This window comes from Cynara cardunculus (genome assembly GCF_001531365.2).
Source record: "Cynara cardunculus var. scolymus isolate 2C chromosome LG 7, CcrdV1, whole genome shotgun sequence".
NCBI classification, from domain to species: domain Eukaryota; kingdom Viridiplantae; phylum Streptophyta; class Magnoliopsida; order Asterales; family Asteraceae; genus Cynara; species Cynara cardunculus.
The window spans coordinates 682,855-710,234 of NC_037534.1; the positions used below are offsets into that span (position 1 = coordinate 682,855).

The 27,380-nt window shown below is 35.1% G+C and overlaps 3 protein-coding genes across 7 annotated transcripts in view; all 3 read right to left on the reverse strand.

Annotated features, from left to right (window-relative positions):
- Nucleotides 1-1,906, reverse strand: part of LOC112515918 (mitochondrial outer membrane import complex protein METAXIN) — a 4,558-nt gene extending 2,652 nt beyond the window's left edge. The window contains exons 1-2 of the mRNA XM_025122890.1: nucleotides 1,685-1,906; nucleotides 321-655 (exon numbers count right to left, since the gene is read on the reverse strand). Coding sequence (XP_024978658.1) covers nucleotides 321-655; nucleotides 1,685-1,853 — 504 coding nt within the window. The 5' untranslated portion in view covers nucleotides 1,854-1,906. The remainder of the gene's footprint in view (nucleotides 1-320; nucleotides 656-1,684) is intronic.
- Nucleotides 1,907-4,772: 2,866 nt separating this feature from the next.
- LOC112515972 (DNA (cytosine-5)-methyltransferase DRM2-like) lies at nucleotides 4,773-14,041 on the reverse strand. Of its 4 annotated transcripts, XM_025122964.1 has the most exons (11): nucleotides 13,966-14,041; nucleotides 12,786-12,829; nucleotides 12,181-12,318; nucleotides 11,111-11,210; nucleotides 10,983-11,029; nucleotides 9,718-9,879; nucleotides 8,733-8,829; nucleotides 7,949-8,034; nucleotides 6,160-6,891; nucleotides 5,439-5,490; nucleotides 4,773-5,318 (listed from the first exon to the last, which is right to left on the reverse strand). In XM_025122964.1, exons 2-11 carry the CDS (start codon nucleotides 12,786-12,788, stop codon nucleotides 5,056-5,058), a joined length of 1,680 nt encoding a protein of 559 aa, XP_024978732.1. In that variant the 5' UTR covers nucleotides 12,789-12,829; nucleotides 13,966-14,041; the 3' UTR covers nucleotides 4,773-5,055. The 4 variants fall into 4 exon arrangements, with proteins under 4 accessions (XP_024978732.1, XP_024978730.1, XP_024978733.1 ...); XM_025122962.1 differs by having other exon boundaries at nucleotides 4,773-5,490; XM_025122965.1 differs by lacking the exon at nucleotides 12,181-12,318 and having other exon boundaries at nucleotides 4,773-5,490.
- Nucleotides 14,042-16,143: 2,102 nt separating this feature from the next.
- On the reverse strand, nucleotides 16,144-26,874 carry LOC112515473 (shaggy-related protein kinase epsilon-like). Of its 2 annotated transcripts, none has more exons than XM_025122316.1 (13): nucleotides 26,722-26,874; nucleotides 23,466-23,650; nucleotides 22,571-22,663; nucleotides 21,665-21,724; nucleotides 20,478-20,750; nucleotides 19,312-19,383; nucleotides 19,174-19,230; nucleotides 18,670-18,810; nucleotides 18,315-18,365; nucleotides 18,115-18,210; nucleotides 17,571-17,654; nucleotides 16,580-16,682; nucleotides 16,144-16,488 (listed from the first exon to the last, which is right to left on the reverse strand). In XM_025122316.1, exons 2-13 carry the CDS (start codon nucleotides 23,583-23,585, stop codon nucleotides 16,406-16,408), a joined length of 1,233 nt encoding a protein of 410 aa, XP_024978084.1. In that variant the 5' UTR covers nucleotides 23,586-23,650; nucleotides 26,722-26,874; the 3' UTR covers nucleotides 16,144-16,405. The 2 variants fall into 2 exon arrangements, with proteins under 2 accessions (XP_024978084.1, XP_024978085.1); XM_025122317.1 differs by having other exon boundaries at nucleotides 23,475-23,650; nucleotides 26,722-26,871.
- Between the last annotated feature and the right edge of the window lie 506 nt (nucleotides 26,875-27,380).

A 27,380-nucleotide genomic window follows, 5' to 3' on the forward strand; every position in this document is an offset into this window, starting at 1 on the left:
ACAACCATCGTGGTGGGATAGAATGGAATGGAGTAAATATAAGAGTACAATAGTTTTTCTTAAAAGTTGGGATGAAGGAATTGGAATTCCTTGCTAGAACCCAAGGAATTTACATTCCACCATATGTGGAATTCAAATTCCTTACCATAACTCAAAGAATGAACCAATCACATGAATGGAATTTGGTCAATAGAATTGGCCATTCCATTCCTTAAAATTCCATCGGGTTCCAACAAACCAAACGCCACTATGATCAATAAGGGAAAAAGAAGAAGCAGAAATGCAAAAAGAACCCGTTTAACCAATAGAAAAACCAATACCTCTTCTTCCCTTCTTTCAGCAGTCTCTTTTGATATTCCAAGCAATTGTTTCACATTGTGCACTTGCTTAAGATATAAAAGCTTTCCTACTGGCCATGGGAGGTCAGAATAATAGATCTTGTGCGCAGAACTTCCATCTGAACCTACCCATAGTTCATATAAGATTGCATCTGATAGCCATGAGTTAATCATTGCCATCGTCGATACCCATTCCGGAAGATTCTGGACTCCCGCATCCAGATTAACAATATTATCTTCTTTTAAACTTTCAATTACACCACCCTTCTCATTGTTGTAAGCAACATATGTATCAGTGTCGACGTAAGGAATTTGATCTGGATGAAACAAAGCCAAAACGCATCTCGATCATGTTATGAGATTGATAGCAATTAAGATTTTAATTGGTTAAATAGTATCACAAATTGCATGATATGCATCTCAATCAAGATGTTGTTTTTGGTCATTTTACATCTTTCATCTAGCTTAACAGCTAGTTTTTGCCAAATGGGATTTGTTCATCAGCTAGCCTGTCAGCCAGTTTGCCAAACATAGCCTAATTATTAGTGTAGGGGCTGGTTCAAGTAGCTAAATATCATGAGAAGGTAAGAAGAGAAGATTCATATGTGAATCATTTGAAAAAAAAAGAGGAAAAAATCGATTTGGAGATGCATATGTGAACTGACTTTACAAAAAAAGATGATCCTGCTTGATTTTTTATGCAAGTAATTGGGATGAATTTATTATCCTTGTCTAATTCACTCTGAAAATTGATCATCATGGTTTTAGGTCAAACAGTTAACTTTCAGTTTTTCAGGTAATGTTACACTATTATTGAAATGCCTGAAATCTCATTCAACGATAACAAATTACGGAAATTCCATCGATCAAAACCAATGTCAAGATTTTAGGCAAATAAGTAGCTTAAAAACCTGCCAAAGAACACAAATGCTGCAAATCCAATGAGACATCACAAAAATTCACACTGGTAGAAAGGAGTAACAGCTTTTCCTTGTCTTTAGTACTCTCTATACTCAAGAAATGATCTACAAATTGACATTTGACATCAACCCCTTGTACTTTTTTCAAATACGAAATCAATAAAAAATTTGGTTACAAAATGGACATCAACTAGCTTCATTCAATATGCAGTAGCGATTGCATTTTCCACTCAAGAAAATTTGAAATCCATATATCAATTTAGAAGTGAAACGCATCTAAAAACCAAAAGAAACCTGTTTAACCTAAAATCACAATGATCGATTTTCCAAGTGAATTCGATCAGGGACAACAAACTCATCCCAATTACCAGCATAATAGCAAAGCATGATCATCAATTTGAGAGAGTAGAGTTGAAAATTACGTACCGGAATCAGGGAAAGTGAGATTATAACTCAAATCGAAAGGAACATTTGCGAATTTGAGATAAATGTAAACAGGCAAACATGAAGGACAAGCGGTTGGTAGACCAAAACACGCTTTTCTAATCACTAGAGTCAGATGTTGCTGCTGCTCGCTTTGAATCGCTTCATCCATTAGTAAAACCAGAGTCTACGAAGAAGAAGAAGTAGTAGTTTAAAACCCTAATCAGGTGTCTGGTAGAATCCAGATTTGGATAATATCATATATAGACCCCTCAAGAATACTATTATGGCAAAATAGGTCCCTCTTCTCAATTGAATGTCCTTTGACGTTATATTTTATGCATTTAATCGAACCGAAAATCATTAACTTTTTTAGTAAAAAAGTGAAATAAACAAAATACCCTTCAACTTAATGGACGGAAATAACGTTCGTTAAAAACATAAATGAATGGTGAAAGCAGATCGAAACGACGGATGATCTGATATAATTTTCAGAAACTGCAGTGTCAATTAATATGATTGGGACAATAGTAATATCCACTCTTTTTTAAATTCAACCTGAGGTGACGGAGGGATCATACCATTCGAGCCTTTTATTTTCAACTTGAAAACAAATTGAAGACTGTGTTTTTTAAAGAATCAAATACAATCGGTTTTCGATCTCATCCGGTTCTTCAATTTTTTTGGTCGGGATGGATATTCTCCTAGCCATAATGGTTTGACGTAGTTTTATAGTATTGTATGTGTGCATCTAGTCTCAATCAGAGTCGACGTTTGGTTTAAATGTTAGATGTGGGGTTGTTTTTAGTGGTTTAGTTTGATAATTGGTACAATTATTAGATAAGATATTTTGTTTTTTGCATATACCTTTGTAAGGTTTGATTATATTTAAGAAAAAGAAACCAAATTTGTTGTTTTCTAAAGAGCAAACCGTATGAAAAGGTGACGTACTTTAACTTTATTCCTATTTCGGATAACGCACTTTCAAAACTTTCATTTTAGTACATAAGATGTAAAGTTTTAAACATTTAAGTACCCGAGTAACCTGTTGAAACATTAACCGGTTATCATGTTGATGTAGCGAGTGATGTGGTATCCAACTCAATATTATTTACTGATGTGGTTGATGACATTATTTTTTTATATAAAATTTGTCTTCAACCGGTTACTCGGGTACTTAAATGTTCTTTACTTCTTAGGTACCAAAACGAATGTTTTGAAAGTACGTTACCCAAAATAGGAATCAAGTTAAAATACGTTACTTTCTCATGTAATTTGCCATTTTCTTAGATCTTGGTTGTGTAAATTTAAATCAGATAAGTTTTGTACCATAGGAGTGTTTTTCATAGTTATTTTATTCCAAGTTAGGTTCCATTGAAAATAAGAGTTATTGATGAGACGGTGAAAACAGAACAATTATATTTCATCTATATTCAATTACATTTATTTATTTTATCATTATGACCAAAACTTTAACAAATTTATGCATCTGAAAGTAATTAAATATATGTAAAAATGACTTAAAAGTAAAGATAATTTTTTTTAAAAAAAATGTAGCCGAATGTAGTTAAAGGTAGATAAAATATACTGAAAAAAAGTAGTTAAAAAAATTAAGTTAAATTAAACATAACATATTTAAATGATTCTTTACCTGATAAAAGGTTATTAACCCCGTCACATCACTTGTTCATAATATTTTTTCCACATGATAGAAATTTACAGTATAACTTGACAACTTCACATCCACATTAATAACAGTAGCTACAAAATTTACTGGTTATAATTTTTAGAGTATTTCCAACAGCTATACCATAATCTTTTAAAATAAAGTATCTAAAATCAAGATCTATAAAAAAGAAAACAAAAACGTCCAACTTCAAAATCCAAGTCCACCTAAATTTCAAACATAAGAAATAGAGTAAATTACAATTTCCATCCCTATGGTTTGTCAAAAAATATAAATTTTGTCCCTGTGATTTTGAAATTACGGTTTTAGTCTCTATGGTTTGCAATTCATTGCGATTTTTATCCCTGAAGTTAACTCCTACCTTTAGTTAGGAGGGACAAAAACAGAAAAGAAGTATAAACCATAGGAACGAAAATAGGAAAAAAGTTGTGAACAACGAAAACAACAATAAATTATAAATCATAGAGGATAAAAACCGTAATTTCTAAAACATAAGGACAAAAATAGTAATTGTTAACAAATCACAGGGACTACAAATATAATCTACTCTAAGAAATATAAAATCTCATTGAACAACAAATGAACCTGAAGCTTCAGCGAGTACCAAACTGCATCATATGTTGAAGTTAACATCATAAGTTAAGCTTATACATACATGGTGAGTTCGGTATGCTGGATAGGACGAGACAATATGCATGACATTAGACTGGGACAAGACCTTTCTAAAACAAAAATGTATTTTTGTCCCACCAAAATAGGTGGAACAAAAATAACAAAGATGAGACAAGAATGATAAATTACTGAACTATCCATGTCAAATTATAACCCTTAAACCTTTTACAATTCTTCACCCGTCTTCTTCACTCTCGCCCATCCTGTCCAGTCTAGTCCCGTTATCAAACGCACCTTAACATTTGGACGCAAAACAATTCCAACGCATGTACCAAATGCAAAACATTTGGATGGGGCAATACAAGCGGCATTAGACTGAGACAAGACCCGCCTAAAACAAAATTGCATTTTTCTAAAGAAAACGGGAGAAGATCCGTAAATTACTACCCATGTCAAAATTATAATATATAAACCTTTTACCATTCTTCACCCATCCGGTACAAGGCTATCATAAGGGAAGGTTACGTTTGGTTGGTTTTCCATCAAGTCCTATACGGATAAAGCTGACTGTGTAGATTAACATGTCTATTATATGGATTATGAGGATTTTTGTTTAGATGAAAGGACCGTGCTTTTTCACAGGTTTGGAAAAATTTGGCTTTCTGCATAAAACTCCTCTCTAGAAGCTTACCAAATAACCACTTTCTATATCATTAAGCCAGTAGCCCACTACCAAACAGTCGTCTAAAGCTGACAGAAAAAGATGCAAGTCCCATTAAGCTCATTGAACTGTTAACAAATAGGCCCTAATATTTGGATGCAGAACAGTTACAAAACATGTACTATTTACACAACGAACATAGTATCCGCATACATTATAACCATCGTTAAATATTTGCAGAGAACCACGTCTGCTTCCTAAGTTATTCGCTAACACTTTCTAATATTACTACCGAGTCTTGACCTAAATATTCGCTAAAAGAAACATACGAAACAAAAAGGGGCCATGGAGATTTCGACTTAGATACAGATTGAACCATCAAATCAAGTTTTCGACCCGTTAGGAAGACTAGGATTAGTTTTGTTTATTCATTATACTTTTAACTGTATCTAGGATACGAAAATAATCGTAAAACAGAGAAGAATGGTCACCTTGGAGTCCGTCTCTGCTTACCCGGTTACTGCCCGTGAGATTATTGCATGGACTGCCGCCAACCACAAGATCAAAACCACCGAAAGAAGAGATAAATTGCTCAAGCTGATCACCGTTCAATTGTTGAACATCTGGCAAATGGACAAGATTGCCCTTTTGGTTTGTCTGTTCCCACCAGCTCCTAACTATGTCTCGGTTAGCTTCGGAGATTTCGACCGACACAATGTTGTTTAGAAGAATCCCGAGCCGGTGGAGAGCAACTTCAGCACCACCGATACCAGAGAAAAGAGAGAGCATGTTTATACCTTTTGGAAATATGTCCTTCAATACGGAGAGATGGTAAGCTACTGTGTCGACCTGCCGAAGACGATGTTAAATGAACATTAGTATGATGTTAGTAAACCAAACAAAGCAATATATCACGCTAGGAGTTAGGGTCGGGACAAAGGCGGATCCAGAAAATTTTCCAAACAGGTTTGAAACATAATATAAAATAAAACAAAACTTAACCGGTGTTTTCAATGATAAACTTCATTGCATTTTAATTCATTTTTCCCCATAAGAAATTATACCTACCAAAGGGTTATTTGCTGAGCGGTAACCCAGGCTATGAGTAGACCAACGGTAACCTGGGTTACTAGTAGAGTCCAACCTTTTAGGTAGGGATGGCATAAAAACCCGTAGCCAATCCCCGAACCCGATTTGACAGGGATTCCCCTAGTTCAATGGGGATCCGGATCCCCTAAACCCCGACCCCGAGTATTTAATAGTAAGTTTTTATATATATAGTGTGTATATATATATGTATATATTTACATACTATAGTACAGATGACAAACCCAAGGAGTATCTATAACATATAAATATAATCAATCTTCAATAGTTGAAAATTTACTTGTATGCACATTCGCATACCATACAGATGAATGGTAACAAAGGTGTTCCTCGGGTTTTCAGTTTTTTGCGGTTTTCCCCTGAATCTGACCCTAAAAATATTATATACTTCCAAAAAAGAGAAAATGTTACCTGAAATGAGTTACCAAGGGATTTGTATCTATCCGTCCTGCTTATACCACCTCCTCTTGTATGGTTTCTGGGGAACCCCAATAACATTTCCACTTCATCTGGTTCCAAAGGTGCAACCTTGTTTTTTCCTACCCAAACTAGGTTCCACTTTCGGCAATCCTCGATAACCTTCTTCTGCACATCGAGCGGTACATAATCACTGTATTTTTCTAGATCCTTCCGGATCCTTTCCGTCAACTTTGCACTTGCAATAACCGTTTGTAAGCAGTTCAGCTTCGTACGCTTATCCCATTCAGGCCACCATCTCTTTGTTAACGGCAATGCATCACTTATCGTGCGGGGAGGAAGAGGAAGAATACAGAATCTGTTATTTATTGGGAGATTGTGAACATATCCTCGTTTTCTTGCAGCCGCGCAAAAATACTTGGAATCAACGAATTCGGGCTCCACGTCATAAAGGAAGCGAGAAATGGTATCCCAAGATCCTTTTGGAGCTAGAGCAACATTCTCGTAGTAAAAGAACGGAGGTCCAATGGCATCATCGGGGAGTGTTCTATGAGTCACCATACTCGAAGGTTCTGATGGAACTCCAAAGCCAGTCATTGGGTTCGGAAGACGGATGACTTCATCTTGTTCAGTCAGCGGACCCTTCTGCTTATTTCGTTTCCAGGCCTCGAGCTCATACAATTTCCTCTTCTTAAGTTTCCCATTCTCCCCTAAGTTTTTGCGTTTCTGGTTTTATGTCAAATGGAAATGAATGTAAGGGGAAAAAATCTAAGTATGCAATAATAGAGGGAGTTTCAAATACAAACCATTGAATCCTTACAAACAATACAAACCAATCTTAACTGTCCATCTAGCCTGATGAATATCTGGTTCCATAAATATTTCGATTGTTTCCTAATCTAAAGCAATGATCATACTGAATGAACTGTATCATCTTCCATAATTATCTCAATTGTTTCCTAATATACGTGTTGATCATGGTTTGTAAGAATTCCATGGTTTGTATTTTAAACCTCCTCCGTAGTAACATGCCAAACATATATGAGATAATAGTTGTGTACCTGTGTGATGCAACGAGATGCATGATTTTATTAGAAACCAAGAATGAAAAATGACAATTTTCCTTATAAAAGAAAATCTGAAATTTATGTTTGAATAAATATAAATTACAAGTGATGGTTGAACATGTCTTACTAATTTGAAACATTGTTGGATTAAAGATTATAAAATTCTCTTTTTTGGTATTATTTGACGGTTCAAAATTTAAATAGTTTATATTTGAAAATATATATGTAATTTATTTTAGTTTTAGGATAAAGTATTTCTTTTTAATAATGTAGTATTAGTAGGACTCGATGATTATCCTGTTTTCGAACGTGTTTATCTGTTAGTTTTATGGAGTTCAAAGAATTTTAAAAAAATTCTAAATATGTTATAATTATTTGTAAACTTGAAAATTTAAGGGATTATGCATTACTAAGCAATACCTAGTGCTTGATAACTTATTTTTTTGAGACTTGAAACCTAAAATGTTTATAGTGGGAGGTTCATTTAGGAACCTTAAATATTTTGAGAACACAAGAACCACCTATTTTATGTAGTATTCATGATGAATAACCGTGAATAATAATGGATATTATTCATCATGAATTAACCGTCAATACATTCATCATGAATATTTATCACGTTATACATCAGGAATACTACACAAAATATAGGAGTTCTTTGAGTTCTCAAAACATTCATCATGAATATTTAAATAATCCATCATGAAGATAAATACCTCATCCTCAAAAAATACGGGTTCCGTCTTTGCATTTTGAGCAGCACCAATAAAATCCGTTAGGACTGCAATCGAGGCACCAGGACCTGCAAAAATGATCAAGTAGCAAGGCTCACAAGTAAAATTTGAAGAACTAAAATGTCAACAGCATAGAAATAAGCCCATCAACTGTTGATAATGTTCTTCTACGTGTTCTTAGAGTTTTTTTTATGAAATTCACCTGTAAAATGACCAAATTACCCCTCACGTGAGGGGTACATGACTGCATTCAGAGAAAAAGATTGATGGAGTCGGTGGGAGGGACCAAAACCAAACCCGCCCTGGACTACAAAGACCAGTCCTATAATTATCGATGGTTAAATGTGTTGTCGGCCATGATTGGAGATAAATAATCCCGCAAATTATCAAAGGAAACATAATGTACATTCTTTTAACTTCAACCTATTTAACCTTGTGGGGCTAGCTCAACTGGCAATAAGGTTTGGGTCTTTAGGGTTTCTCCTCAGAGGTCACCGGTTCGAGTCCCGCAAGGCCACAGGAGATTTCGCTGTTCTCCAGGGCCCATGGGATTAGTCGAGATGTACGCAAGCTCGCCTGGACACCCATGCTTAACAATCAAAACAATTTCAAGCTATTTGACTCTTCCGCTGTAACAGAAAATTGCAACTTCTTTTTGAAAATGTAAAATGATCTCTGTTTGAAATCAGTAGTGTAAATGACCCATCACCACATAAAACGAAAAATGGCAATGGCACACATGACGAGCTCAATATAACATACGTACATCTTTCCATCGCTATTGAAGCCTCTTCTTCTGTATACCCCATAGCCACCAAGTATTTTAATGTTTTCTCATGTTCAGGTAAAGAATCGAAATCCTCCTGTACAAAATGATGTTGAATTTTAAAATTGTTTTACAATTATAAAAAGCATTACAAGCAATAATTTACAAAAACATAATTAAGTATTCATCAGACGCGGACAGATGTTGCTAGCAACAAAGAAGGTATTCCATATTCGAAAAGGAAATACTTGCACATATTGTAATGCAGATCTCACCGCCTTCCCATGCCCCTAACCCCATCAAAAGCATCAAACCAGACTAAGAAAATAGTACAGGTAATATAAACAACACATACAATCTCTTCATCCTTGTGAGATACCAATCTCAGAGAATTATATATATATATATATATATATATATATACATAGGGTTAGGTTCAAGTGAAAACCGCAAAAAAATGAAAAACTGAGGAACACCCTGATAACCGTCCATCCGGACGGTATGCACATGTGCATAGAAGTAATTTCTAAGCGACTTGTCCAGCATGCACACGTGCATAAAAACATATATATATATATATATGTATATATATATCCTTTCTAACTATTTCTTGTACATATATGCCTACCACATCTTTTATTTCCCTACCAACACTGCTAAAGTGGCACTTCAGTTACTTTTGCTTTGTTATGGTTTGAACTAAAACCTTTACATTGGCTCCTAATCCCCATTATGTATGGAAATGGAGTTTAAATACTCCCTCCGTCCCAAAAATCAAAATAAGCGTCCACATTTCTATCTTAGTTTGTCCCAAAATAAATGTAAATTTGTCTTTTAGTGAATTAAAAGTGTAATAATAACACATTTCAAGAACTGTGCGCCTTTTTCAATGTGGACATTTATTTTGGGAAGGGGAATATATTAGAAGAGGTGATGGGAAAGGTTATTTTGATGGATATATCAAAAAATCTAAAACTTAACTCACAGTTTCACTGCCGAGCCAGCTGTCAGACTCGGAGAAATCATCAAGAAGACTCTCATCGTAGTCAGAAGACAAGTCATCATCATTTACACATTGTTGTTGCTGAGGAGAGTTGAGGTGATTCGGGTGACATGAGTTATGTCCCTGTTGAGGGTCTTCAAGAGCCTGCAAGACACTGATACGCATTAAAAGTCCAAAGATCTGAACGCCCTTCAAGAAAAATAAACCAATATACATGTCATGCATCATTAAACAGGCCGCGGCCCAATATTATATTCTAAAATAAATTGATGGTACTAATAGGGGAGTGGGAGGACAGGAGAGGTGTGCAGAAATTAGTGGGTTCTTTTGGGAGAGACTAGCACTCTCGAATTGCTAGAGTTCCGTCTTTTGGTTTTCATTCATTTACAGTGATTGAATACAATTTGGCCAAGCATTTCCCTTCTGTTATTGTGTTGGTTTCACCCTCTTAAGTTTGTTCATAACAAATTGTATTCAATCACTTGGGATTGACAACAATTTGTTATGAACGAGCTTGAAAGCAAGATCATGATTCATTCATTATGATCGAGATATTTATGGAAGATGATAAGGTTCATTCATTATGATCATGGCTTTAGATTAGGAGATAGTCGAGATATGTATGGAACCATATATTTATTAAAAACTAGATTAACGTTTAAGATTGGTTTGTATGGTTCCTAAGAATTAGAATGTTTGCATTTGAAATCTTTATATATATATATATAAAACTAAATTATATTCATTGCAAAGTTCGCGGAAGGAAATGCAGGGCCATGAAAGAAATTAAAGACTAAACAAATTTGGGCCTTATTTAAAATAAATACAGATTTGCAAGTGTGGGTGGGCCAGTGAGGCCTCGGGCCAAAGCTGGCTCCGCCCCTGCAAACGCAAGCAGGTGCAGGAAAAAAATATATGATACAAAGTTATTATTTTTTTTCTTATTAACCTGGATATCCAACCCGCTATGCGAGCCGACTAATCCCGGGGCGACCACCCGCTTCGCGGGTAGCTCATAGTCACCGCATTTGAACCTCTGAGGACAAGAGAATTTTTATTCTTCCTTGGATTCGAACCTGGGACCTCCAGACACTTTTGACCTTTGGAGCCCAAGCTCAAACCAATTGGGCACCACCCTTGTGGTTTATGATACAAAGTTATTGTATCTTTCTTGGGAGGTTTCGGTTCAGAAATCAGCAATTGGATAAACAGATGCAATCGTTTAGGGAAGTTAAAAGTCCGGTTACCTGGTATGCAAATAGAGTATCCAGTATGGACTCGTGGTCACCTTCCCCTATACATATGGAAGAACAAAGTCGTAAATCACGTTCTCCCAGTTGAACCTAATATTGAACGAAATAATCCCATCATGTACCATTTTTTTCAATTGCTTTTGTAACCCATTGCTCACGGAATCCCATCCCTAAGAAATGCTCAACCAACTTGGTGTTTGAAGGACCTGCTGATGAGCTCGCCTTCAAAAGAAAAAAAGAAAGCAAATAAGTTAATAGTTTTTATGTATGCACGACAACTAATTTACCGTATAGCAACCAACAACATGTAGAAACGAAAAGAATTAATTCATCTGCTTTATGCTACCGTCTAAGACCATGTAAATGTATGATATACCACATTGCAAGAAAATGAATTTGTTTAGTAAGAACAAGGTTCTAAATGGCGTAGAGCGTTGCGTGGCAGCGAGGTCAAGCCTCGAGCCTTAAAGCCATGGCAAGGCGATGACATTTTTCAAAACGTGAATCTGTATATCATATAGAGGGAGGTTAAGGGGAAAACCCCTAAAAAATGAAAAACTGAGAAACATCCTGGTAACCATTCATTTGTATGATATGCACATGTGCATACAAGTAACTGAAGTTGTTTTTTGGTGTCTATGCATGTGTGCATAACGAACAAATTGCTTAAAAATTGCTTGTACGCACATGTGCATACTGTCCGGATGAATGGTTATCAAGGTGTTCCTCAGTTTTTCATTTTTTTTTTGTGGTTTCCCCTAAACCTGACCCATATACACACACACACACGTGTTTTCTAATATTACTCCATGTATTGAGCCACAACAAGCCACAGAGGCAGCCGTGGCAAGCCTTTAGAACTCTAAGTAACAGCCTTTTCTGGCAATTAGTTACCAAGTCAAATCAACAGCCAAAAAAATTTCCTCTGCTCCTTACCACTCTCCAGTAAAAAGCATGTGAGTTGAGGACAAGATAGAAAGTTTTTAATGATAATATTGGAAACCAGTTTAAGAGTCAACAGCATAGAATTATTTTTACCAATTTAGATGTTCATGGGCATTTTTGTAATTTTTGAAGCTTATAGGCCCAACTCATTTCTTGCAAGAGTTCATAGACCCAAGTGGTTCTATACCCATCATCTTAAGAACAAGAAAGTTTTAAGAAAAATATTTAATTTGCACGGAAAATTTACCTTTCCATTGCTAATAACAGCTTCAGTATCCCTAGTTATTAATTGTGCACAAGATGATGGGGCTATGTTCTGGATTTCGAGTTCATCTTCGGTATCCCAATCAATATTCTCACTATCGTCACCAGGAGCATGATCACCCTATACAAGTGAAATCCCAATACGAGAATCCAAGTGATAGCAATTCAAAGTTAAAAAATCACTATGAATATAGTGAAAAAAACATGGCAAGCAAAGCACCCAATGAGCATATTGTAAAACAAAACATTTCACATGGTCGAGCAATTAACGGGCAGTCAGAATATATGCAGTGGCCGTCCACCATTGATTGTGTCATATATATATATATATATATATATCTTTATATTAGACTAGATGGAGGTCCATTTAGGAACAGGGAACCAACCTTTCTATGAGTATTCATGATGAATAACATTATAAAATATTCATGGTGAATAATAATATTCATCATGAATACTTAAAAAAGAGGCGGTTCCTGGGTTCCTAAAATGTTTAATTATTAGACTATTTATTTAGGAAAAAGAATAAGATTTATTCTACACATCATGAGGAAGCAAATTACGTAAATGGAGTTAAGGAAGAAGTACCATTTCTCTATAACCTTATAACCTTGCAGAAAGAAGCTCTCAATCTGTTCAACATAAAGAAGAAGATTCACTGTCAAATTAGCGCATTCTCTGCTTCAAAAAGCGGCAGTTGTATTAAGAATATCAAAAGGGACTATTAAAATTCAGACAGAAAATAAAATTAAGAACCAACAGTTCAAGATAATTAACCTCGCTCAAAGATTATTATATTTTCCTTAAACTAAAATGCTGAAATTATCATAAGATGAACTCAAAAGACTGGCAGAAAATATAATAATACAAAGAACAGTTATTGATCCTAACAATACAGGGGCTCGATTATCTTGCTCTAACTGCATTTTGGATGTTAGCTTTAAAGCCGCTGTGTTTTTAGACGACTTACATGAATTTTGTCTAAATTAATTTAGTTTTCGATGTAAACTTTTTCTTAAATACATGAGATGAGTGAGGTTAAAAGCTAAAAACTAACAAAATGACATAGCGAAATTCGAACTCGGGTTAGGGTGGAAGAAAAGCATTGCAAACAAACTCTACCAAGGGAAACTTAGTTTAAAATATACATAGCGGCATACAACAAATTGATAAGTTGACATAATTTTTTACACTATGACAGAGGATCGAAGTGCACCACGTGGGTCCATCTCCAAAGGTGCATACAAGTAATGAAGATGGTACATACCGGAAAATTTACCTACAAGTGTTCCTCAGTTTTTCATTTTCTTTTTTTTACTCTTGTTAATTGCACCAATTGAACACTACAACAAAATGATCGGTACATTATCAAACAGTACAAAGAGATGGTGCAATTAACACACGATATAAACAAAATCGTACCATAAACACTAAAATTGGCAACAGAAAAACCCTAACAAACCTCAATCATCCATTATAATTTCAACCAAACCTGAAAAACCATCAAACGCAAGCCATAATCAACTAAACAGCCTAAAAATTCGATCGTTTACATGCTATCTCATATATTTAACAAAAATATACATAAAAACTGAACTAATTTCGACAAAATTCACCTAAAACTCCAGCGATTACAAAGGTAACATCCAAAATGCAGTTAGAACAACATAATCGAACAGTGTAACTACAATTTTGGGGGAATTCCTTCATAAATACAATCGATTGATAATTGAGAAATAAAAAAGCTCATGCAGAGATCGTTACATACCTAATAATTACATCAACAGAAAGAGAAGTGACTGAGCGATGAGTAGATACAACAACTATATATATACATATATACAAGAGAGAGAGGAAAATATGTTTTTCACAAGCGAAGCATACAACTATATACGAATGCAGAAGGTGGAAGGCACGCGCCATGGTGGATCGACCCAGCAGTAAGTTTTTGTGTATATTTTTTTTTTCAAAGTGTAACTTACTTTTACTTCTATTTTAGATAACGTATATTTAAAACTTTTATTTTAATATTTAAGATATAAAGTTTTAAACGTTTAGGTATTTAGGTAATCAGTTAAAGCATTAATCGGTTATCATCTTAATGTGGCGAATACTATGGATTCCGGTTAATGCTTCAACAAATAACCCTCATTCGTCGATTTAATCTTATGAAATTTTTACATCAAATTATTTAATCTTATAAAATTGTTTAATCTTATGAAATTGTTTCATATAATACTTTTCTTGATGAAGTTGTTTCATATATGATTATGAAATTGTTTCATATAATACTTAAGAAGTATTAATAAAATTGTTTCATGTATTTTTTAAAAATTAATATAATGAAGTTGATAATATTCATGATTAATACCCTCCATAATAAAAATTATTAATCAACCTTTTATAATTACAAAAAAATGAACAAAACAAAAAAATTATAATTGTTTAAATAAAGTTTATACAATTTATATAATTAACATGGTTTGCAAAGTAAACCTCCAGTGTATATATTATTTCTCACAATTGTTGAAGATAATTTCAAAAGATGCAATTTATGTACCATTCCATTCATATACTTTTTACCAAAAATAAATTACTATAAAAAAAAAGGGGATCACCGAAAAGGAAAAAGACTCGCAAAAAGGTACCATTTACAAGAAGTTGGATTTTTGCGGAAATTATTTGAAAAATATGACTATTTTATACTAATTTGGAAAATGGATTGTTTCGATTTTGTTGTGATTATCTCTTTAAATAAATTTTGAATTTATTAAAAAATTAAAATAAAATCACAACCGATCACAAGCTCGAATTCTTTCAACTCGGCTTCAGACCTAATCGGACTTTAGCTTGAGGCCAATCCATCTTATCAAGTTCGGCTTTTGTATAGCTACTCTCAAGTCGGACCCGAGACTGGCTGCAATTACAAAATTGATTGGTTTTCAATTAAGCCCTGGGTCGATAAAGCTGTATGTACGAATTAATTTGTTTGTATGGATTAGGAAGCTTTTTGCATGGAAACGTTTTTCATAGATGGAATGATCATGTTCTTTAATTGGGAGAGACAAGTTTGGATAACACTTAGCTTTACCAAGCAATCGTGTACAACTTACCGGACATTAATATACTTGTTAACAGATCCTAAGAGGTGGTTTACTTCTTTTTTTGCATTAAGTCATGTATGGGTTAATTTGTCTATCTGAATAGAAATGCATTGTTGATTGAAGGAGGCAAATAAAAAGGCTTGGATTACTTCTAGTGCGTTTAGGCATTAGTTTGTTTGATATGACTTAATGGAAGGTGTCCTAACTTATTCCATGTAGATATTTTGGCTTAATAGCTTAACAATTAAGCCATAAAGAAACACTCATGCATGGTCAAGCGAAAATGCCCATATCACTAAGCTCATCAAGCCATAAGTAAACAACACTTAAGTTTTAAGACAATCTTTTTACTAGCTATCATCTACCTCTTACCGGATAAGAGGTGCTTACTCACTAAAAAAGATGTTTACCAACAAATGTTGGCCCACAAATATACTAACCTAGATTATGACAACACTTACCCAGACATTTCGTAAACAACCATTTTCCATCCAACCCCCATCCAATGAAAAGCAACATTGATTCAGACCCATCAAACCAATCGAATTCGAGATTAGGGCTAGAAACATGAATATAATATATGAAGCTATGTGAATCCACAATGTTTGCATTAACTCCTGTATGTATAAAGCCGTCTATATGGATTAATCTCTTTGTATAGGTTGGAAAAGTTTTTTGTTTTGGAGAGCTTTTTCATAGATGGAAGAAACGAGCTTTTTAATTGACAGGGACAAGTTTGGAAAAAAATTAGTTTTTTTTTTGCATAAAACTCCCCCTAAAAACTTACCGATTAAACCACTTGCAATTTTAGTAAGCCACTACCAAAACAAACACTTATAGCTGACTGAATAAGCTGTGAATCCCATTAAACTCGTTAAACTGCTACCAAACAGTCAGAATGTTTGCATAATAATATTAGACAACAACAATACCTTACAAACATACATCACTTTTGGACCATGAAAACAAACAACGGAAGGAAAGGAAAAGGCAGTTGCCAAAATCCAAGTTAAGTGGAATAATAAGAGATATAATAAACAAACATATGTCATACCATCAATTAGTGCATTGATACCGATCGTTACCGTTATCGTTAAGTTTTTTTTAACTTCCGAGCACGGGACATTGTTTCCGAGCATGTTCCGGTATGAGTTTAGCCACAAGTTCAAACGATGCACCTTTTAGCTCTATCAATAAAACAACGTATGTATGTATGTAATCTCAGCATTGGAAGCATGGAAATCACGAAGAAAAGGAGATGGAACTAAAAATACTAACCTTGCGGCTTGAAATTGAAGAGAGGTGGCAACGGACGGCCGTTAGGAAGACGGGTGTTTGGATCACGAAGTTCGTTGAAGAATGGATGGATACACGCCTCCAACTGTTGAAATAAATAAAAATGCTTAAAAACTAAACCAAACCCAATATGTCCAACTCGGAGGTGGTGTAGCATCCCTGGCTAACCGTATCGGATACTATCCGCTTTGTCCACACCTAGACTCACAGTTTCTAAAACATGTCGAAGGTGGTGTAACATCCCTGGCTAACCTGCGTCAGATACTGTCCGTTTTGTCCACACCTAGACTCATAGTTTTTAAAACACGTCTGATAGAGGAGGTATCCAGTCCCTTGTACGGCAACCTTCATTCCCCTTCCCAACCGATGTGGAATACAGATGAGGTCTAAAGGGTGGGATGTACATAGACTTGGTCTCTACCCAAAAGAGCAGTGACTGTTTCAATGAAGACCACCCGACTTGTGCAAAGTGTGCAAAGAGAGTATAAAACTTGGTCGAAAATTTTGAGAAGAAAGAACATAATAGCTTGAAAATAAGAAACGGTGGTGCTAAAAATTGAAAACAGGTTAGAAGTAAGCAACAAAGCAAAGGGTCGTTGGCCTAGAGGTTTCGGACCTTTGGCCATCAAACCTCACCAAAGGTGAAGAGGGTGTGTGATTTCCTCCATTTGTAACATCCCAGGTCAACCGTACCAGATACTGTCCGCTTTGTCCACATCTGGACTCACGGTTTTAACGTGTTCGATAGAAGAGGTATCCAGTCTCTTACAAAGCAACCTCGGTTCCCCACCCCAACCCTTGTGGGATCTCACAATAAACAAAATTTCCCGTATATAATTATTATATACTTAAAAAACATTCAAAACAAACAAGCAAACAAAACATACAAACAGAAGCGAATACAAAAGAACTAGATGCTATCAAATACAAACTCCTTGGAAGTTATATATGAGTGATGATGGCATGTACTTACCGCAGTACACCTCAAGTTTGGAGAATATTGGAGGAGTCTTGAAACAAGATCTACGGCTTCCGGGGGCATCCGCTTGTGAAAAATCTATTTCAACATCATACCAATATTAGGCAAACAATGATATAAAAATAATGGCCTTACCATCACCAAGGCCATGTTTGGCAACCATAAGCTACCTTACTTTTTGAGTTTATTGAAAATGTCCCGTTTGGTAAGCCATAATATAAAAACCTTATTGGGTTTTTTCACTTTCCAATTATACCCCTATATTTTTTTCGTTTAGGCATTTTACGTTGTAATCTAGCTTTTAAGCTAGTTTTGACCAAACGTGACTAATTTATCAGCCAACAACTTATCAGCTATTTCATCAACTATTATTAGCTTATCAGCCAACAACTAGACTATCAGCTAGTTCACCAAATATTGACTAGTTTATCAGCCAACAACTAGATTATCAGCTAGTTCATCAAATATCGACTAGTTTATCAGCTAGTTTGCCAAACATAGCTAAAATAACGGTGGAAATGAAAAGCAGTGTCCTCACTTTGTGCCAAGGGTGAGCCTTGATTTGTGGGAACTTAAACTCCGTGTAGTTCGGATTCATGCATTTGATTTCTTCACGAGTTGGTGTACCAAGGACCTAATAAGATGAACAAATAAACAATACGATTATTATGGCAAAAAGATAATACGAAATCGGATTATGAACATGTCTTCGGTATCACAAAGTGCCCACCAACTTACTTTGATAATTTCTACAAGCTGGTCGACTCCACTCTCACCTGGGAAAAGAGGCTGGCCGCAGAATAATACAAAAGATATGAATAAAATATGAAGTTCAAAAACATTACTTCTTCCGTCCCAAAAATGTGTCCAAAATTCTATTTTAGTTTGTTCGAAAATAAGTGTCTACTTGTGAGACGGTGAAATTCATTACCCCCTCTATTCTTAAGGGTAAATTTGTCATTTTGTTAATTAGAAAGTGTAATAATTACACATTTCTAACACTGTGCCTTTTTCATTGTGCACATTTTTATTTCGGGACGGAAGGAGGATATATATATCTGATAGCTAAGATTCCCTTGTGAAAAAAAAAAACCTGTCCAAGAAGCAGTTCAGCAAGAACACAGCCCACTGACCAGATATCGATTGCAGTTGTGTATTCGGTTGCCCCAAATATGAGTTCAGGTGCACGGTAGTACCGAGAACAGATGTAGGATATATTTGGTTCCCCTTTCACCTATTAAACGTAAGATACCGTAAATTCAATGGACAAATTATGTCAGCTACCTAAATTTTAAATGAGCAAGACGACTTTATTCATGAGTCATCAACTTCAAATCAGCAAAATGGAAAGAATACTTGGGTCTCAGAAAAAAAAATGCGGTAAGCATGATGCATAGTTTTTATAGGGGAAAGTTCATTTAGAAACCGTAAATATCAATATTTATAATGAATGTACATGAATTCATGATGAATATCATAAATATACATGAAAATCATGAAATTCATTGTGAATATTTGGTTCTCACTGTTCTCAAATAAACCTACCCCTAGTTTTATATAATAATAATAAAACCGTGTGAACAAACAAACATATTACCAGAACTTTTGCGCTCCCAAAATCACAGAGTTTGAGCTGATGAGAATGAGGATTCACCTGCATAGCAGAGAGTCTATTGTAACACCAAAGCTTAAAAAACTCGAGAATATGGGTGAGAGATAAGGTTTGGATGCATACCAGAAGATTTTGAGGCTTAATGTCTCTGTGGCAAACACCTATCGCATGGATATATGCCAGTGCTCGAAAAATCTGAAATACAGTCGAGATCATTACTTTAGCAAATATATATATATATATATATATAGAGAGAGAGAGAGAGAGAGAGAGGGAGGCTCACAAAAAACCCCCAAAAATGAAGAAATGAGGAACACCCTGGTAACCATTCATCTGAACGATATACACATGTGAATACATGTAATTGAAGTTGTTTCTTGGTTTTTATGCACATGTGCATACCGGATAAATTACAAATTACTTGTATACACATGTGCATACTGTACAGTTGAATGGTAACCAGAGTATTCCTCAGTTTTTCATTTTTTACAGTACATATATAGGGGGCGGTTTAAATAAAAAAGCTAAATATTCTGTGAAGGTAAGAAGGAAAGGTTCATATGTGAATCATTAAAAAATCCGAAAAAATATATATGAAGATGCATATGTGAACCATCGTTACAGTTTATTCATATGGTTACACAGACGCATCTTCAAATGGAACTTCTCAATGATTCACATATGAACCTTCCCCTCACCTTCTCATGACATTTAGCATTCTTATTTGAACCTCCCACTATGTATATATATTGTGAAGGTAGTGAAGGTTACAATTGTTGAATGCGTATACCTTCACCAGTTTTTGTGAAGGCGCTCCGCTCATCACCACACAATATAAGGGTACCTTCACATATATCATGTGAATGTTCCATTTCTCACGAAAAAGGACATTTCTCACATGAACTCAACTATACACACACACACACACACACACATATATATATATAGAGAGAGAGAGAGAGAGAATCTAAATCATTTGCAAACCCTCTAATTGTTACAAACCAAACATTTGAGATATTTATGGAAAATGAGGGTTCGTTTATTATGATTGGGATATTTATGGAAGATGATCAGAGTTCATTAATTACGATCAACACTTTAAATTAAGATATAATCGAGATATTTATGGAACCATATATTCATTAACCTGGATGGATGGTTGAGATTGGTTTGTATGGTTTCTAACAATTAGAGGGTTCGCAAAAGAGGGGACTCTCTCTCTCTCTTTATATATATATATATATATATATATACACACACACTCTCCAGTTTTCTTCTAGTAGACAAACCTGATACGTGTATAGTTTGACATATATCATAGGCATTCTCTGATTTGCCTTACTGTAGTGTCTTGCTACACGATAAGCCGTCTCTGGCACGTACTCAAGAACCAGATTAAGATACAGCTCATCCTTGTCTGTTGTCGAAAAGAAGCAATGTTTGAGTGAAACAACATTGGGATGATCAAGAAGCCGCATCGTTTGCAATTCACGGTTCTTGTATCGCTTATCTTGCAACACTTTTTTTATCGCAACAGCTTCTCCGCTTTCCAAGCATTTTGCCTGCACAAGTCAAGATCAAGGTTCTCATACATGATATAATATATATATATATATATATGTATGTATGTATGTATGTATGTATGTATGTATGTATGTATGTACGTATATGTATGTATATGTGTGTGTGTGTATAAAGAGAGAGGGAGGTTCTGGCTTCAGGGGTAACTCCCCCCCCCCCCCAAAAAAAAAAATTGAAAAACACCCTAATAGCCGTCCATCTCAAAGGTATGCACATGTGCATACAAGTAATTGGAGATATTTCCTGGTTTTTATGCATGTGTGCATACCAGAAAAATTACTTACAAATTACTTGTATGCATATGTATATATCATATAGATTAATAAAAACTAGTGTTTCTCTCAGTTTTTCACTTTTTTGTGGTTTTCCCTTGAGCCTGACCCAATATATATGGTGAGAGAGGGAGGGTTCAGGAGAAAACCCAGAAAAAATGAGGAACACCCTGGTAACCATTCATGTATGATATCCTCATGTGCATATGAGTAATTGAAGTTGTTTCTTGATTTCATGCACATGTGCATGTAGACAAATTACTTGCAAATTACTTATATGCACATTTGCATACTATACAGATGAATAGTTACCAGGATATTCTTCAGTTTTCATTTTCTTTACGGTTTTCTTAAACCTGACCCTATATACAGAGAGAGACGTTCAAATACAACCCCTCTAGATTATACAACAGATGCAACCTACCTATCCCCCATCCATTTTTTTAAAAATTAAGGGTTGTTACAACCGATAAAATGTAACCGTTGATGATCAAATGGACGCTCCTGATTTGGTAGTAACGGTTGTAGGAATCTCTCTATATATATAAATGTTGCAGCCAATACACTAGATCTTTGGGTACCAAAAGTTTAATACTTTAATGAACATGTGCTTGAATTATTACCTGAAATACAATTCCAAAAGAACCCTGGCCAACAACGCGCTCTGCCATGTAGCTTATCGTCTGTCAAGTGATTAAACAAGATAAAGTTGAAACAAATATCTAAAAGATTAATATCTCTAAAGACACTTTGACCCGCAACCTAAGGTTTATAAAGATCCTTTTATGCCATTGGGTCAAAAGCCACTTGATGATATTGGGGATGTTTATTTCTTTGTCCATTAATCCCCTTAATGGGTTAACGAGAAACCGATGGGTTTGAGGGAGGCAAAGAGAGAGGGTTGAACTATTTCTTGTATTAATTTGTTTGAGGTGGCTTAACGGGACAAATGGCTTAACTATTAAGCTGTAAAGAAACACTACTCTATGGCTGGATGAATAAGCCGGTTTGATACACAACCTCCTTATCTTGACAGAATTGCTACCTTTATTTGATCCTTTTATGCCTTAGACATCGCACAAGATATATAAATTGTTAATAAACTTAACTTTCGACAGAGCTCTTCCTTTTTCTAATATCCCATAAAACCAAGATATATAGAATTAAGAAATTTTTGGAAGAAAACGCAACTAAGGGCTTGTTTGATAGTAGCTTAATGAGCTTCATGGGCTTCACAGCTTATTCAGTCAGTTGTATATACCTGTTTGGTAGTAACTTAATGATATAAAAAGTGGCTTATTTAGTAGCTTCTATGGGGAGCTTTAGCCAAGTCTTTTCCAAACCTGCCCCTCCTGATTAAAAAATAGGCTCCTTGCCTCCTGTCAATCAAAAAACCCTCTCAAAGAAACCTTCCCAATCTATACGGACAAATTAATCCACACTGATAACTTTATCCATACGGGACTTAATCGAAAATCAACCAAACAAGCTTTTATTCATCCACTATTTTGACATCGATTGAAGGTTACCTGTTTAGGTTGACCATTTCTACCTCCAATAGTAGTAACAATGATGTGGCCAGTTTCTGTCCCATTTCCATCCACCACTGTTGCCTCCATTTCCTACAAGAGACAACTTTTAGCAGCAATTGCAGTACTAAATTTAGAGATGCACAAGGCCCAGGCCTTCCCAACCTGTTTTCAGTGAGCAAAAAAAGCCCTGGGAGGGGCTGGACTTAGGTGTTGAAAAAGGTCCTGATCGGGATTTCCCAGGCTTTTTCCCTCAACATGTCAGCTGGCTTTGAGGTAGAGATGGCCAAAAGCCAGGCCCAAATCAGTCCCAATTTCCCCCCCAAGAAATCAATTATAAACATGTAAAAAATCTTGTTTGAATTGAAATACACTTTAAAACTTCTAATTGGGTCATTCAAATACACTTTAAATCTTTTTTTAAATCTTTTTCACCCAAAAATGTTATAAATGTTTCTATAATTACGATTTTTGAAATTTAGTATTGGAACACCTAAAAGAACTTGAAAAAACTTAAAAAAAACACTTTAAAGTATTTGGTAAAAAACTTGAAAATCTTGTTTAGAAATTTTGAAAAACTTGACATATAATTTATAAAAACCTAATTTTTTTTAAAAATCCGGGACTGTGTATAACCGGTCTCGGGCCATGTCTTGAATTTTCACAAAAAGCGTAACCGGTCCTTACCAGTCCCCGTCCCAATTGTTCCTAAGCCGGTCCAGGACCGGGCTCATTTTGGCCATCTCTACTTTGAGGTCCGACCTGGACTGGGCTTCAGGCTCATTAGGGTCAGGCCAGGATTTGGGGATGGGCTTTTTTGTGCATTCTAAGACTGATACACCCAACAAATGCAAGGCAAAGCAAATATCCAGAAAAATATGTAACAAGTAGCAACCTTTTCAACCTTGTCATCTTTGATCGTCATTTCATTGATTTCCTCGGGAAGTTTGTCAACAAATATAGAATTACCGCCAACTTTTTCAACTACGGTAGGAGCCATTCCAACGGAAGCCATATTTAGGAGAACCAAGTTGAAGAAATTTGTTGTTATCGATCAGGCACCCGTCATTTTGTAAGTATCTGCGTAACATAAACTAGAAAGGGTCAATGCTTATATAACATCTATTTTACAAAAAGCAATTAGCTTTTTTATTTCTTGTACTTCTAAGGACGTTGGAATGTTCATGTGATAAAAAGTAGAATAATTCAAAATGTTTAAGAAAGATAAACGAGCAGATCGATGAAAAATAATTGGGTCAAGTTTGAACTTTGTAGCTACTCTCATTCATTGAGGGTCTGTTTGTTAGCAGTTTAATGAGCTCAATGGGACTCAGCTCTTCTGGGCAGCTATACATGATTGTCTGGTAGTGGCTTAATGATATAGAAAGTGGCTGATTCAATAAGCTTCTAGGGCGGGTATATGCAGGAAGCCAAGTTTTTCCAAAACTTGTCCCTCTCGATTAAAAAACACACTCCTTCCATCTATGAAAAAGCCTCCCAAACAAAAACTTCCCTAATAATCTATACAGACAGATTAATCCACACAGGCAACTTTATCCATACAGGAGTTGATGGAAAACCAACCAAACAACCCCCGAGACTTGTTCTGACCGTTTCCAAAAAGCATGTTTCTATTACCAATTGATATAGAACACTACCATGCCCAATGAGTGATACCAAGTTCTTTTGGGTAACTGCGGGTATCCAGGAAAGCTTACACGCACCGACTAGTCCCCGGGAGACCACGAATGCCCTGGAGTGGCCACAAGGGCTTTGGTAGCGCCTGGATTTGAACTTGGGGAAGATGAGATTTCCACTATATCCCCATGAGCCTTAACCAGTGAGTCACAACCCAAGTGGTTTTGATAATAAGATTTGAATGAATCATGAGTTTGATCAATGAATTTTGAAAAACATAAGGTTTATCATATTAAACCTTTTGGTAAAATTGAAATATAGTTGGGTACTTTAATGTTACTTATGTATAATATATAACCTTCAATGAGATTTTAATAAATCCATCTTCTCCCGACCTATTAAAGAAAAAATGGCTTCATAATCAGGTTATTTAGGGATATGACCTTAAATGGGTTTTTAATTAAATCCACAACTTTATGACCTATTAAAGGGAAAATGGCTTCATACTCATGAGAAGGTAATGGATTTTTAAAATATCATTTAAGCTTATATAACTAAATATCCCCTTCATACTCATCACAAAGTCACGAATTTAATTTAAATCTCATTTAAGATTATATACCTAAATACATCTACTTTTTTAATGAGATTTTCTTTAAGATTTTCTACATTTTAAGTTCTACATTTTTTAGAGAACTCTCCATAAATGATTACCATGAGAAAGAAATACTTTAACTAATATTCCCACCAATAAGAAACCTTGAAATTAGATGTTCAGGAGAGAGAAATAATATTTTATTATATTCTGGAATATTTTAATAATATAAATAATGTTGTAATCTCCAAAATGGAGAAGTTCTTGGAGTTGAATGTAATTTCCTACTGGAGAATTTGAATTTTGATTCTCCATTTTGGAGAAATTTTGAAGAATCTGTTGGAGATGCTCTTAATAGTAACATCTATTTAGAGATGGAAATTTACCCGTAGCGGGGAGGGATCTATTTTCATACTTGAAGCGGTGTCAGAGATGGCATTACCCCCCCCCCTAATCCGACCCGATTAATTTATTTTTGTTAATATATGTATATAGCGTGTGTATAAATAAATATATATGTATACTTTATTATTAAAAGACAAATATATGTGTTTTTCAATATTGGTAATTAATGTAATGACAATTCATTATAATTTTAAAATACATTGTTTTTTTATTAAATGGGCGTGAACCCGCCGGGATTCCTTTCCACCGAACCCGTCGGGGATCAGTTGGGCTTTGGGGGGGGGGTTAAATGGGGGTCGGGGACAGGATGCCTTACCCGCCCAATACCGGCCGTTTCCATCCCTATGTCTATTGCATACAGTTTTTCCGACCCTTTACATTTGCAAATATGCGGCAACCATATCTTCGGGTGCATTAGAAGTCAAATGTGCATCCACACTAATTGGCGGTGGCCATAATATTGCAATAAGAGCACAATGTGTATTCATTATGCATGCTTATGTTAGATAACGAGCGACTGTTTCAACAACAATCATTCAACTAACTTGAATACACCGGAAAATATGAATGCAAACATATGAAATGAATTAGCAGTCGTAACTCATACATCAAGAGTGATTTATTCAGTTTAATGATCATGATGTGTGTTTTGTTGCTTTTGTGATGTGGCGAGGTAATCAAAACTTTGGGTTTGATCCTTACATGACGAAATGTTAAGAGGATATGGAAGCATAAGGGTTGATTGAAACCTCATAAATCATGCATTTGGTTTTATAAGATATCATAAGTTTACTAACAGATTCCAATTAATGAATATAATTTGTTCATTTGTAAACTATAATGAAACTACTCCTATCATGTAATCTAACAAACGCATCAAGCTTCTCTCCATGAACACTACAAATGCATATTCATTCATGTTAAATTTGAAAATCACATGTGAATATATGAAAAGGTGGCGATCTACAGGCTCGTCTTCATCTTTTGCAGATACTTTCCTCCCGATTGATTTCCCAGATTTTCTCCAATAACCTGGTGAACCTGTTGACTTTTATCCTCAAATAAAAGACAGCCCGCATCCCACATTAATTAATTGAAATCTTTCCAATAATGCAAACAATTAGGGCAAATCGTGTTTCCTCCAAATTTTAGGGTTCCATGAGATTTTCCAAAATTAACATGAATAAATATGCCCATGTTCATGGAGAGAAGCTTGATGCCTTTCTAAGATTACATGATAGAAGTAGTTTCATTATAGTTTAGAAATAAACAGATTATCGTTGATTGAAATCTGTATAATAAACGTATATGATCCTTTATAAAACCAAATGCAAACAATTAGGGCAAATGGGTTTCTTCCCAATTTAAAAGGTTACCATGATCCCTGAAGTCTCAATCAAAACCTTATACTTCCATATCCTCTTACTTCCCGTAAGAATCAAACCCAAAGTTCCAATCCTCACCATATCACAAAAATCAACAAAACAAACAGATAGAAGATAAGAACAATCACCTGTAGGATGGATGTAGCCGAATTAGCTCAAAATCTGCAAAATCTCGATGAAATTAAGCAACGAAAATCACAAAGGAAAGCCTTGAAGGTTGATTGAAATCGTCGTATAGGTAAAGTACGAAGGGAGTCTATGATGTTTCAGAGATCTTTCTTACAAGCTTTGACCATGTGGGACTCTCAATCTCGTAAAATTATTTTGGTTTTCGATTTTTGTTTTCTGAGTAAAATACATATTTAGTCCTTGTACTTTGTCAAAAATTGTGATTTATGTCCTTATGATTTAGAAATCATAGTTTTCGTCCTTACAGTTTACGATTTATTTTAGTATCGGTCCATATAGTTTACAATTCCTTTTTTTAATTAACCTGGATATCCAACTCGCTATGTGAACCGACTAATCTCAGAACGACCACCTGATTTGCAGATAGTCCAGAGTCACCGCATTTGAACCTCCGTGGCCACGAGAGAATTTTTATTACTTATTGGATTTGAACATGGGACCTCCAGATACTTTTGACCTTTGGAGCCAAACTTAAATTAATCAGACACCACCCTTGTGATTAGTTTACAATTCTTTATTGTTTTTTTAGAGAGCTTTTGGTAGTAAAACATGACGGGTAACATAAGACATAACAGGATAACTATTTAGTGTTTAGTAA